Consider the following 13,908-nt stretch of genomic DNA (forward strand, 5'->3'; position numbering starts at 1 on the left):
AAAAAAAAAAAAAAAGAAATCCTTTCCTCTGGCTGGCATTCAATTTTTATATTTTTAGATTTGGAAATACATTTTCCTCTCCCTCCACCCAGCATGTATATTTTTACTCTCCTCTTATTCCTTCAAACTGCCCCAAAATCTGTTTCCTGGCAATTTGAGAAGTGAGAAATGTTGGCGTGGGGAAAAAAGCGAAGACGCATGTGAAGCTGTAACTTTAGCATGGAAACATTGCCCAACGACAAAACCAGGGGCTGTCTTGTGATGTTTTCTTCTGCTCACACTAGCGTCCTATTTTGATCTCACTGAAGTTTACTCCGGCTGTCTCCCATTCAGGCACAGTGACCTGCTTTAAGTCAGCAGTGTACTGACTTCGGAGGACAAGGAGAGCATGATGACCTTAAACTACAGGGACTGAATTGTCACTCTGAATTCATTGTAAATATGCAAAGCAGGCAGTCGGCTCAGCCACAGTTCTGATCTTTAAGCATCCATCCTACTGACGGGTTAGAAAGTTCGTTCAGTCAACAAGGACCTATCAAGCCATTGCCAAGCACCAGGAATAGGCCAGCCTCTGCCGTGCTGATTTTGAAACAGCCCTGAACTTTCAGCTGGGGCACTTGAGAGGTTACACACACACAAAAAAAAAGACCAGGGCGGGGTGTCTGCAGGGCTCTTCTGATTAGCTGTGATGTTCTCTTGGTCCAACTAAGCCAAGGACTGTCCCAGATAACACCGAATCCTTTCAGGTTAGAACACGTTCTTTTCCTTCTGCTCCTGTCAGAACATGAGCTTGGTGAAAAAATTTCAACTTTTCTGTTTCCTCTCTATGGATTATCTAGCCACAAACACTGGCGTGGGTTCCAGATTTACATAACATTCTCTGGTGCAAAATCACATTCTGCTTCTCAAAGGAAAAAGACAACTGAAGAATATTTCAAGAATTATTTTCACACATGATTATCGCACAGTATTACAATGTATTATGTGCAAAATTCCATTAAAAAAATCATTTACAAAAGGAAGTACAACACAGTATGTGTTGAGGGTTCCAGATGTACAGCAAAAGCTTAAAAAGGTACAAGGTACAAAGCCAACAAAATTAGATGACTACGCATCCTTACACAGTACAATAACATGTTTTTGTAACTACCTTTGTTATGTTGATACGAGACCCTCATCCTCTGTGCAAACCGCCCCTCCCCAGGCCCCGCCCAAACAGGTTTCGTAAAACAGAAATTTAACTTCCGCCACACATTCTACAACACAGATGGGCTTTTTGGTGCATTTGCAAACTCCTTTCCAAATGGCATTTATTTAACTCAATGAAACTCACAATACATGGTTTCTGCCCAAAATAATTTGATGCTGTTAGTTTTGATTTGTGTGGAAAAGGAAAAAAAAAGTGGTGTTCTTATTTCTTTTTTTTCCCTCGTGGGGTTTTCAAAATTGCTCCCGAAAGCAAATAACATGGGACAGATTTTGCAAATCTCACTGCATATTTACAGTATTTTCAGCATAGGTGGTTCCTTTTATCTCCTTTTCCCACTTCCTTCAAGGAGTCTGAACCAGCAGACTCCACCCCTTAGTCCTCTGTTAGAGTCTGTATTTCCCTCTCGACCTCTCTCTACATTCATTTCTTTCCTGATCCCCAGCACCACTTGGTGAAAACACAAAACAACGCGATACCACTGAGCGTGAACAAGGTAATAACAGTACGTTGGATTTCCAAAGGCATTCTGTGGCCAGTGTCAGTAATACATCGCTGTAAGAAACCCAGCAGTCTCTCCCCACAAAGTTGCTCAAACGTCCAGTTACAGAAGAGAGACTTTTAAAATGCAATACTCTCAAATCCAGCAAGAGATTTCTTTTTGCATATTAAATGTTAAAATCACATGCATAATTATAGAATATCTTAAAGTTACAAAAATATTTTAAAAACCAATCCTGACAGTTTACCTGCAACTGCTATAAAAATTTCTATGAAATATATAAAAACGCAAAGGCTCTTCGTAAAAAAAAAAGAAGAAGAAGAAGAAGAAGAAAGGAAGGAAAGGATGGAGGCACCCACTGAACTGAGAGGTCCTTGATGCACTGCATCGGACAGTCTTGTCAAACGCCTGCTGTTGAACTCAAGAGAAGAGCTTGTACCTTAAATGTTTACTCAGTACGTATACATACACATGAGCCAACCCTGTAACTGGCTGGGGGTAGGCAGCAAACGATCTCGGGACACCTGAACCATCAGATGCAGTTCTCCATCTCTGAAGGACGGATCCTACTGTTTCATGAACCTCAGCTACTGTGCTTGGGCGTCGTGGCTAAAGGTGCCCTTGGCCAAGTCGGCCTGTGGATGGCTCCGTCACTGAACCGAGCGGACCCCAAGGAGGTGACTGCTTTGCAAGCACAAGCACGTGGAAGCCAGAGGCCAGGTTCCTAACTCCGCTCTTTGGATGCACCACTGGGAAGCCTCGCGTGTCTCCTAGGAGGCAGTGAGCTCTTCTTCCCCGTTCTGGAAGATGACGCCATAAGGATCCTTCTTGATGCGCTTGTAGACAAAGTGGAAGACGTGGGACTGTGGCCGGCTGTGCAGCTCGGCCTTGATTTTCTGAGGGTATGTGTCCTCTGCCAGCTGCTGCCACGTTTCGTCCACAAAGAGGAAGAGGCTGTACTCCTCGGGGTCGGCCACCTTGAACTTCTCGGCACAGAGCTGACACACGTCCTCCGTGGTGACGTAAGGCCTCACAAGGAGGGTCTTTCCCGTGCAGCCACTGTTGACATCTTGGAATGCAACCCGGAGGTAATTCTGCAGGTGGAAAGAGAGGTGCAGGGGCGGCGTCAGAAGAGGAAGCGAGATGGTGCAGGTGAGCCTGGGGACGCCAGGGAGAGGCCTCACAGGTGAGCCTCGCCGGGACGTCCAGGGTCAGGACACGAGGCCCCCCAAGTACAGGGAAAGAGGCTGATGTGAAACGGGATGGTGGGGAGCACAACTGTATGGACTTTAATTCATCCCCAATACAAGGAGCGGGAGGAAGTCCGTTCAGCCCTGCTCTCACCCTTCAGTCTCTCTCATAAAGCTGGGCTGAGAAATCCCTGGTTAAGAGTGTCAACCAGATCTGACGGGTTTATTTTATTCCCAGTTTGAAAAACCAACCAAATGTCAGAAGAGCCAGGAGTCAGCAGCAGGAGACACATTAACATATGTAGACACAAGAGCACACGTTCTGTTCGCTTTGCACTCCTTTTTATGAAGTCTAAGCAGGGGCGATGGCGTTAGGCTGCACCACAAAATACTGCGGACCGCTGACCATCCTTCCCCTCCCCCACTGGCAATTTCACACGGTTCAGCCCAACACAAGGTGGCTCTGACTGCTGTGTGGGAAAGTCGGCAGGGGTTGTGGATTCTGTGGAAAGGCCTGGGAGATGCAGGGCGGTGCCGTGGAGATGGGGGCTGCAGGCTGAGGGGTGTCTGCAGGCCCTGCATCGTGAGCAGTACCAGGCGAGCAGCTTCACGGAACAGAACAGACCTGGGGCCCGGACGAGGTGCGGGGCATCCCAGGCTCCTGCCCGGCTCTCTGAGATTCTGTGGCCCTGGGTCATTCTGCAGTTCTACTTCCTCAGGAGTGGGGTTACCAGATAAAATAGGGAACGCCCAGTTAAATCTGATTTTCAGACAGAAGACAAATACATCTTCCTTTTCGAAATCTGGCCGCCCTACTCAGGAGTAATGGGGAGTGGGGCTCTCTGCCGGGGGTCCTACATGGTTACCCTGAGGGTTTCCTCAGGTGATAGAAAAGAGAGCTCTTGGGAAGGCCAGTGCACCTGGCACACGGATGGTAACACCGACGCTCTTGAACTGGAACATTAGAGGGCACCTTCGGGTACACACATGCCCGGTTTCACCAACCCCTCCTCTCCCATACCGTCCCCTCAGCACACGGCCTGCACATGGTATGCATGTACTTACTGGCTCCTAAAAAAAACCTTGTGAAGGAGGCCTACACTATCCCTGTTTGACCAGTGAAGAAACTGAGGCACAGAGAGGTTAAGGAACTTGCCCAAGGCCACATACTGAGTGAGTGGCAGCGCCAGTGTTCTGGTGTCTTGACCACTGAGGTGAGGTGTGCTGCCTCTCCAGGGTGAGCAGATGTGTGTGTCTGTGACTCTGACTTAGGAGTTCCAAGTGCAGCTTTGCTTCCTGGCTTTGGCTTCTACAGCCAAGCTGAGTGTTGACAATTCCCATCTTGGGTCTGTTCTTAGAAGATGTGCATCTCTGAGGTGAGTGAGGCCAGTGGGGAGGGGTGTGCACAAGGCATGGACTCTGGGGGTTCTAGGTTAGAAGCTCTAGATGGAGAGAGGGGACCAGGGGAAGGGGCTAATGGCAGGTGGGGAGGTGGAATGATGCGTTTTTATCCCTTCTTCTTTCCCTTCCTCCGTGCTTCTCCCCAGAGGCTGTGTGGCCTTAGGAACCTCCTCCCCAGATGGCCAACAGTCGCCACATTCCAAGGGCCTGCGGATGCTAAATCGCTCAACACGTGGACGGTTCTTCAACAGTCCAAGGGGTGGGGGGCGTACAGGATGCCTTCTCGCCCCTTAGGTTTATGCGCCCGGGAAGGAATTTCTGGGAACACTCCTTCCTATCTTGGAGAAAACCTTGCTGACCTTGCCTTTCCACGATGGGTGGCTTTAAACCAAATGTATCTTTTGAGTGTTTTCAGAGCATTAAAAAGGCAAAAAGGGCAAGGAAGGTGAATCTGGACGTGGAGCAAATCTGTCCTGCTTGGAAATTCACCACGTGGCACGTGGACACAAAGCACGGTCGGGGTTTACAATTCTATTTGAAACTTTTGAAATATTATCTGAAGACGTTTGCAGACTTACTCATCGTTTCATAGACTGTGAGCAAATCAAGCGTTCCTGTGTTGGGTCAAGATTTCTATAGCCTCAACCTGCCTCTCCTCTCTAGGAAGCGAGCTCTGTGGGAACCCGCCTTCCCAGGGACCAGCTCAGGGGCACAGAAAATTCTGGAAGGGGATCCAGGCAGGACCTGGCCCAGATGCTCGCTCTTCAACTCTGGCCCTGACCAGCTGCCAGAGCTGACGCTGCTGATGAGATGCTGGGGTCTTCTGTTTTGGGGGGTGGCGAGATGAAAGAGGAGAGGTGTCCCTCTTCTCAGAGAGACCAGGTCAAGTGCAGGGCCTCACATGGCTGCTTCCACCTCCCAGTCCCCCATCTGCCACCTGTGCTGAGAGCATCCTTCCTTCCAGCTTCCTGTGCGCTCAGGTGGGCAGTATCCACGCTGGACGTTCTGGAGGAAATCCTGCCCTAACTTGACTCTGATTTCTTAAGGGCAGCAAAACTTGGGCCAAATCCACACACACACATATATATATATTCTGTTAATTTAAGGAAAACAGAGAAGTGAAACAACAAGGTCAGAGGGTGGTTTAAAATATCCCTCTTCCACCAGATGGTCCGACGAAGGGAGGCCCTCGGGTGCCCTGAGCTGCATGCGCCATGAGCCAGCTCTGCTTCCCAAGGACAAAGGAAGCAGCAGGAGTCTGTCCCCACCGCCGGCCGGCCACGTACCTGAAAGTCGTCCACTGAGGGGATGGTCCGGTTGGTGGTCCTCCGCTTGTGCCACTGCCTCAGGGTGTCCCTGGCCTCAGAGCTCAGCAGTCTCGCTGCCTGCTCTTCCTGGAAATTCTTTATCAGGGAAAGTGCTCCGTAGGCGCTGGTCAGGTAGTAGCCTCCTGGAAAGGGTGGAAAGAATGAGTTCTCCAGGGGTTTACCAGTTGGACAACAGTTGGGGGCCCACCGTGTTGGAGGTCCGGTTCGGCATTTTCTCCTTCTCTTCCACGTGCATTTCCTTGAGGGACCGCATGAGAGCACATCCTAACCCATCCATTCCTGCATCCGTCTCCGTGGATGTACGGCTGACCCAGGCCTGGGCCACCGCCCACCGCGGACCACGCCCTGCTTCCCCTGATGGAATTTCCATTCCAACGGGTGAGACACACAGAATCTCTATTATCTAAGCACAATTGTGAAAATGCTTTGCCAGAAAAGGTCAGGGTGCTGGGGCCTGATGCAGGTGGGGAGGCGTGTGAGGACGGCAGGGTCCACCTTTCTGAGGCCAGAACCCTTTAGTACAGGAACAGGAATCCACCTACTTCTGGCAACACCTGCTTTGGGGCTTTTCCTTTAGGAATTACTCTTTTCTAAATTTTGAGTAAACTATACACTTTGAAAGGAATACACAGTATACATGTGTGCTCACGACAATATGGATTCTTCAAAATAACTTCTCCCTCCTGATTCCCTTTCTTACCCTTCCCTGGGGACTCTCATAACGCGACATTTAGGAAAGAGTAATTTACAAGGAAAAGCAAGTGATGTCCCTTTGCTGGTGCATTTGGGAACGATGTCTTATGTTTGGGGGAGTGTTAAAAAGATTTACAACACTCTGAGAGACATAAATGTGTTCACAGTTTGGTCTTAAACTATAATTAGGTGCCTTCCTGAAACTTGTAAGCTGTGTGCTAGAGAAACACTAGGGGGCGCCCCAAACATTTATTACAAATTCCCTAAATGGGCACAGCACATCATCAATTGAGAGACATTTCTTTGTCCAAGTACCTATCGAATCTCCACCGTGAGCCAGGTACAGAGCGGGGGTGGGTTTGTAAAAATTAGAATCAGAGTCCCTGCTTTATAAATGTATTAAAGAAAACGGACATTGGTGGTTTATTCATGCAGGGACCGGAAGTTAGTTGTGGTTTAAAAGTTTTGTCTGCAAGTATCTCTTTCATGGCCAAAGTATTTAGCTGCTAACACAAGACCCTGGAGAACTTTCTCTCTGGTCAACAGGTGACAACATTCAAGATGGCAACTGGTCCACCATCTAGGAAACGAGCTGAACGCCCCCCTGTGACTCATACTGAGAAAGAAACACACTTTTGTGGCTTTCAGGTCGCTGGCAGAGATCTGGAGTACAGCGCTTTGAGTGGCTGATTTTTACTAAATATTTTCCCCATGAACAAATCACATGATTGAGTGGGAAACTCAGTAGCATGGAATTTAAATGCCACACAGAGGATTTCAGGAGAAACCAATATGGACTTAATACTTAAGAGAGGCTTGTGGAGGTGTCAGGATTGGAGCTCGGACTTGGAGGGACTATGACAGTTGAGTTTGGGAGGGGACTGTTTCCTCTGAACGCCAAATTTTAGACTCCACGGCTCAAAGTTCAGGCCGCTATGGAGAAAACTCCAAATGCTGGAAGCACAAAACTGACCACACTTTGAAACATGTGGATGCAATTAGAGGAAGGTTTAAATTTCTGCAAAACTCTAACCCTGCCAGCAGGGCTGTGCACGTAAAAGGGATTCCATGACGCTTTTTCCGCAAATGAAACTACCTGCTTAAACAGCAGAAAACAGATGTGGGCTGTCGTCCCGCAAACCAAAGAGGGCTTTGGGCAGTAGGGCAGGATGCAGGGCTGGACCAGCAGTGCATCTCTGCTTGGCTGCCTCTTCCTCCCAGACTGCAGAGCTCCGGTCTGAGAGGCGGGCCTGGTCTGCAACCACGGCCACCCGACGGGGCCGCCCTGCTCTCCCAGGAAGCAGGCCGAGAAACCAGGACACGGCTGAGTGGAGGCAGGCTCTAGTGAAAACCCGAGCTTGCCGGCTACGCTGTAGTTTTGCTAGCTGGGTCCTTGTCTCTCTCTGTGATTCCTGGAGTTGAGGACTGCCACCCGCCCCATCCGTCACCGACATAGTGGCCAGGGCAGTGCCTCGCTCCGGGGAAACGATGGGAAAGATGGCAGGAAGTGGCTGTCTCGACCCTCAGGCCACATGATGTAAGTGTATGTTTGTCCTAAGCACACTCTGTCAGCAGCAGAATGGTAATTTTCTGAGGGAAACTGGCATGCCCTTCCCCCAAAGCCCCAAGAGTTCAGCACACTTTTTACTAGAATTAAATATGACTGAAGCTCAAAAAAATCTCAGATGCATATAAAATTATAATAATAACGCAGTGGAAGAAAGGAAAGCATGGGACAGAGACAGATGTATGTTTCCTCTTAGTCCCTGGACAGAGCCACATGCTTCTCGAACCCTTCTGGAAATCCCAGGGCCGAGCAGGGGAGGAATGCTCCTGGCAGGGTCTGGCCAGAGGGTCTGGCCTAGCGTCGTGAATATTGATGAGGGGAGATAAATGGGGGAGAGGTAAAGGGATGGAGAGGCTCACTCACAGGATGAAGATATTTATCACTGGTCCGGAGTCAGCATTGTCCCTACAGGGACGGAAGGGGGACCCTCAGGGCTCCCTGGAGGTCAGACACTCTGAACGAAAGCCAGGCGCTGGGGACTTAGTAAACGAATGTACACACTCGGGGGTGACACTGCACTGCAGTTTCCTCCAGGGAAAATCCTGGGATGATGCATTCCCTGGGGAATCCCATGAGCACGTGGATGGACCTTTTTACTCAAGCCCAGACTAAAGCTCACTGGAGAGAAAACATGTTATGCAACAATTCATCACTCAGGGTCTAGCTGGGCTCCAACAGGGACACATGGAAATGGACTGTCAGGATGCACCAGGATGAATAGGCTCCGATCTGCTCCCCTTTAAGAAGACAAGGTCACACAAGAGTCCTAGTTATTCCAAGCCTGTGCATCACAGTGACAAACACCCCAATTATTTCTGTGATAAATGTGTAAGGAGAGGAATTCCCACGAAGACATGTGGATACAAGAAGGAGACTGGAATAAAGACACAGACCTACTAGAGAATGGACTTGAGGATATGGGGAGAGGGAAGGGTGAGCTGTGACAAAGCGAGAGAGTGGCATGGACGTATATACACTACCAAACGTAAAATAGCTAGCTAGTGGGAAGCAGCCGCATAGCATAGGAAATCAGCTCGGGGCTCTGTGACCACCTAGAGGGGTGGGATAGGGAGGGTGGGAGGGAGGGAGACGCAAGAGGGAAGAGATATGGGAACATATGTATATGTATTAACTGATTCACTTTGTTATAAAGCAGAAACTAACACACCATTGTAAAGCAATTATACTCCAATAAAGATGTAAAAAAAAAAAAAAGAGTCATATACCACAATGTTCATTGCAGCACTATAAAAAAAAAAAAAAAGGAGACTGAACGGACAAAGTAAATCGAAAGCAAACCGCCCAGATTTTACTCCTCTGTAGTTTTATGTTAATGATGAGCAGATTCTATTTTTTTAAATAGAAAAGGAAATTAATGCCGTTTTCGTCTTGAAAACCAAATTTAAAAAATAAAGATGAAAACAAAAGACAGGGCTTTGTCCGATTCGCTGACAGCGGGCGGTTGTGCCAGCAGTGGAATTATTCTCCAACGAAAGTTTATAGCTTCCCCTTGGAATCAAAGAAACCATTTCTTCTAAAAAATTGCATTTATTCTACTGAAAGGTATTTTTTATTGCACTTAACCAATCTCAGTGAAGTATAACTATGGCAGGGTTGCATTTTTGTGTGTTTTTCTGACTTTTCCAAATTTTCTGCGATGAACATGTATTACTTTTGTAATCTGAAAAAAAAAAGTCAGCACATTCTTATAAATGAACAAAACTAAAACGGCCATTACCCCTGAAGATGTCAAAAAAGCACCCATATAAGTGCCAAATGGGCCTGGGGTTTTATTTTCGGGGATGAAAATGTTTTGGAGCTGGAAAGAGGTGGAGGATTGCCCCAGATTGTGAATGCATTAAATGCTACTGAATTGTTCCCTTTAAAATGGTAATTTTATGTCACGTGAACTTCAATTTAAAGAAAATGAAACCGAAGAAAAGCACCCAGATCCTCCCACTTCTTCAAAAGCCTGTTACCTTCTCCGTGTAACAGGGATGGGTCCAGGAGTTCCATCATGTACTCAATCTCTGTGTCCAGTTCCAACATGTCGCACTGGGCTATGACATAGGTCAGGACCGGTAAAAAGTCATCGGCTCCATACATCCTCCCTGGAGTAGGAAGAAAGGGGGAGGCAGACGGGGATATTTTTATCAACATTTCTTCCTTTCATATCCTACTTGCTGCTTTTATTAGACAGCGAGGAGTCATGCTGGGGAAGTGAGCTATTCATAAAGAGAGATGGGTGTTTCTGGAATCCTACAGGGCCTGGGCCTCTCCCCACTGCCCACGTCAGGGACCCACCCTAACTCACAATTTCAGAATGAATGTCTGAGTCAATGAACACAGGGAAGATTTTCTCCCCACTTCCATGATTTGCATCAACCTCCGCAACAGAACAGAGTACTTTGAAAGAGTTTAAACTTTTTAGCAAGTGACACGATAAACCATTTGCGGAAGTGTCTACTTAATGCTGTTACTCCTTTGTGTCTTGTTTCCTGTTGCTTTCTGTGCAAAGAAATCAAAACTCAGTGACAGAACCAAACTCGAGCAAGGAATAACTTGTTCCTTCTCTGTCTTCAATGTGAGCTAAATGTACTCATTCAGTGTACACTGAATACATATATACGATTAATATCTGGCGAAAAATGTTTCATCTTTACTGCTACTTTTTATGACAATGCAGATTCTCAACTAGGGGTGATTTTGCCTGCCCCCCATCCCCACCAGGGGAGTCTGGCTTTGTCTGGAGACATTTTTCATGGCATCCGGATGCTGATAAACTTCCTACAGGAAGCAAGATGGCCTCACAATGAAGAATTCTCCAGATGTAATGTCATTAGTGCTGGGATTGAGAAACTGTGCCTGAGAAGAGCAGAACCCTGTGCAGATATAATTCGGGGGACGTTTTATAAACGATTTCACGGACTACAGAAAGTACATTTCTTGCGTGTGAAGTATGCTTCAAAACTGCAGAGGTGCTGTTCGTCAGCATCACCAGCTCTGGAGCGCGTGTGTTAACGTTTCTGCCTCGCAATCTGCGAAGTGCTTGCACGCGGCAACCTCCTCCAGCCATGGGTAACAGAGCCTGTGTTTTCTCTCCGCTGCTTCTGCATCGAGCGATTACACGCAGAGGAAAAGTTGTGACCATCCACGGAATTAAAAAGGCTCACCCAAGACCTGGAGCACTGTAGGGCTCATCGCTACCCATGAATCAGGGTCACTCCTGCACCTACAAGAAGCAGCGCAGGGGAAACCCGAGGGCTGACTTATGTGAATTCCTACTACACTGCATCAGTATGGAGCAAAGAAGGGAGAGCCAATGAAATGGCTATGATGAAGCCACATTATAGCCGAATGCTCCAAGTTTGCTGTAAATCACTGACACAAACCCTCACTGGCCAAAATGTAGTAACAACAGGAATAATCATAAATATTTCCACCATGCTTGGGGCTATGCATGCGTTGTCCCATCTAATCTGCACCTTTGGAGGAAGGATGGGGTCATACCCATGACAGGTGCAGAACCGCAGCTTGGAAGGTTGATTATGGTGGCCAAAGCCCCACAGTTAATGAACCCATTCGCAGAGCTAGGATCTGAACTCAGACTCCCAAGAATGCCTCTGTATCCACTACCCTGAACTAAATCTTTTATAATCTGGCATCGTACAAAAATCTTGTTGCCCTCCTCCGCTTACTTTTTCGGTGCTGTTTGCTGCACGTGGACTGATTTGCCAGACACCAGAGTAACACGTGTATTTTTGTGAGCCACTTGGTGAAGTCAAGAAACGGAAAGGAAGAGCAGTTGGGAATCAGAAAGCCCGACGTGTCCCAGCGCCATCGCGAGGCCAAGAGCCCGGGCGGTGTGGCCTCACCTGAGTTGTTCTCCATGACGGTGTAGATGAGTTTGCAGACCCTCAGCAGCAGCATGACTTTCTTTTCTGGTGAATACATCTTCTGCATGGTCATGAACTTGACCTTGATTTTCTCCACGTCCACAAAGTCAGGGGTGGGGGCGAAGACGCCCAGCTCCTGTGGATTCCTCTGCCGCACGAGCTGCAAGTTCTCCTTGAGTTGTTTCCATGAGCCGTCGGCCACGTGGAAGTGCTTCAGCATGGCCTCGACGTGGCCCTTCAGGGGCTTCAAGATGCACTTGTGCATGGCTTTTTCCAATACCACATCTGCCAAAGAAAGCACAGCTACTGTGACCATTGACTGAAGAACGAAGGAGTGCAAGGTCTCTTTTCTGGGAATGGACAACTGCAACCTAGTGCATTGGTTATCGGGCAGACGCGTCCGAACTACACACCCAACCAGCCAAAATTTAGCGCCACATCACTCACGTGCCAACCTTTTCTCTTCAGTAGAGCCAGGAAGAATGCATCTTCCCTAATAGTCTTACAGTCTCTCTGCATGCAGTCCATACAATTGAATATACTTGGCTTTAACTGCTTTTACACCTCCTCACCCATAAGCACAGGTGAATATTCTAGAAGACATTCTTTCGACCCAGTCCTTCCACTGAGGGTCCAGTGGACAGTTAAGCAAATGTGTTATGTTAAAGGAAGGATTTGCTAATAGCAAGGGTTCCAGCTCCCTTAAAATATTTCCTGACGAAAAAAAATTCAGTCAAATACACATGGTATCTCGGATTGGATTCTGGACCATAAAAAGTCTTTATGTCATTTGTTACATATAAAGGACATGAGTGGGGCATTAGATGAGATTTGAATAAAGTCTGCAGATTAGATAATATTGTTAACAGTGAATCTGGCTTCTTTCACACAGATTGACTCTTGGAGACTCAGCCAGCTGTGTCTGGAGCAGAAGTGTGCTCTTTTTCACAGAATGAATCTTCCGTGAAAGTTAATTTCACTACAGTTTTGTAACACGATGTCCCTGTTTTTAGAAAATACCCACTGAGTATTTTGGGATCAAGGGACACAATGCCTACAGCCCGCTCTCGTGGTTTAGATAAAAGAGAATGTGTGCATGTGTGTGCGTGTTTGTGTGTGTATACACACGCGCGTGTGTAAACAGAGAGAGAGGCAGGGAATGAGGCAAGTGTGGCAAAGCATTAACACTGGGGAATTCGGGTGAAGGGCAGACGTGATTTCTTCATACCCTTTTTGCAACTTTTCTGTACGTTTGAAATGACTTCAAAATAAAAATTTTTTAAGTCTTGAAGTGTGTTTCCGTTCAGAGTTAGGAAACACCTTTAGGTGTGGGAGGCATTAGTTTTCCCTCTTTCTTGGAATGGTTTTGCCCAGTGGAGTAGCTTTCTTGGCTGACAGTACAATGACCAGGACCATGAATCTGGAGGTCTGGTCTGAAGATGGTCTGTACTGTGAGAAGCTCTCTGCTTCTCCCACACCCGCTTTTCCATCGCAAATGTTTCACATTCTCATCAAAGCTCCACGGGTAGCAACCACACCTAATATATGACACTTGGATGTGGTTTCATCTTGGAAGCCCACAGATCCATGGAAATAGCCGAGTTACCTCTCTGGCCTTTGGAATTCCTGACATAGTTCAGATCACATTGGATCCAAATTATCACCTATTATTAGAAGATCAGGGACAGAGAGAAATCTAAACCAGACATACCCGCAGAAATCAAGGTTGAAGCAAAAGAGGGTATGAAGAAGAAAAACAGAACAGCATTTTCACTTCACATCTGGCATTATAACAAATTACTTTGCACTGGTTATGTTGTGTTAATAAACTTATATAAAGTCATATCGCATCTTTCACTTCACCCCAAATGGTCACTATGATGAAAAGTCAATCACAGCAATTAACATTGAGTGCTAGGCTTAATGTTAGGCTAGGCTCAGGTGGGCTAGGCTCTATCTAAGTACTTTATATCATTATCTCATCTAATTTTTACAATACCTCTATTATTTTTGCATAATACGACAATTATGCCCTTTTTACAGATGAAGAAACTGAGGCTTGGAGATGCCTAATGGCTTGCTCAAGGCCATACAACCAATCATCCTGCTTTTCAAAGTCAATGA

The 13,908-nt window shown here is 47.1% G+C and overlaps 1 protein-coding gene across 3 annotated transcripts in view; it reads right to left on the minus strand.

Annotated features, from left to right (window-relative positions):
• Positions 1-925: 925 nt before the first annotated feature.
• RIN2 (Ras and Rab interactor 2) overlaps positions 926-13,908 on the minus strand; it is a 221,964-nt gene continuing 208,981 nt past the window's right edge. For 2 of the 3 annotated variants that reach the window (XM_029219461.1, XM_029219462.1), the window contains 4 exons: positions 11,764-12,069; positions 9,868-9,999; positions 5,587-5,750; positions 926-2,803 (listed from right to left, as the gene is read on the minus strand). In XM_029219461.1, the coding sequence (XP_029075294.1) occupies positions 2,480-2,803; positions 5,587-5,750; positions 9,868-9,999; positions 11,764-12,069 (926 nt within the window). In that variant the 3' untranslated portion in view covers positions 926-2,479. The remainder of the gene's footprint in view (positions 2,804-5,586; positions 5,751-9,867; positions 10,000-11,763; positions 12,070-13,908) is intronic. The other variant, XM_029219463.1, reaches the window with a different exon arrangement.

This window comes from Monodon monoceros, unplaced genomic scaffold, assembly GCF_005190385.1.
Source record: "Monodon monoceros isolate NGI ecotype Baffin Bay Population unplaced genomic scaffold, NGI_Narwhal_1 Super_Scaffold_13, whole genome shotgun sequence".
In the NCBI taxonomy this organism is placed as follows: domain Eukaryota; kingdom Metazoa; phylum Chordata; class Mammalia; order Artiodactyla; family Monodontidae; genus Monodon; species Monodon monoceros.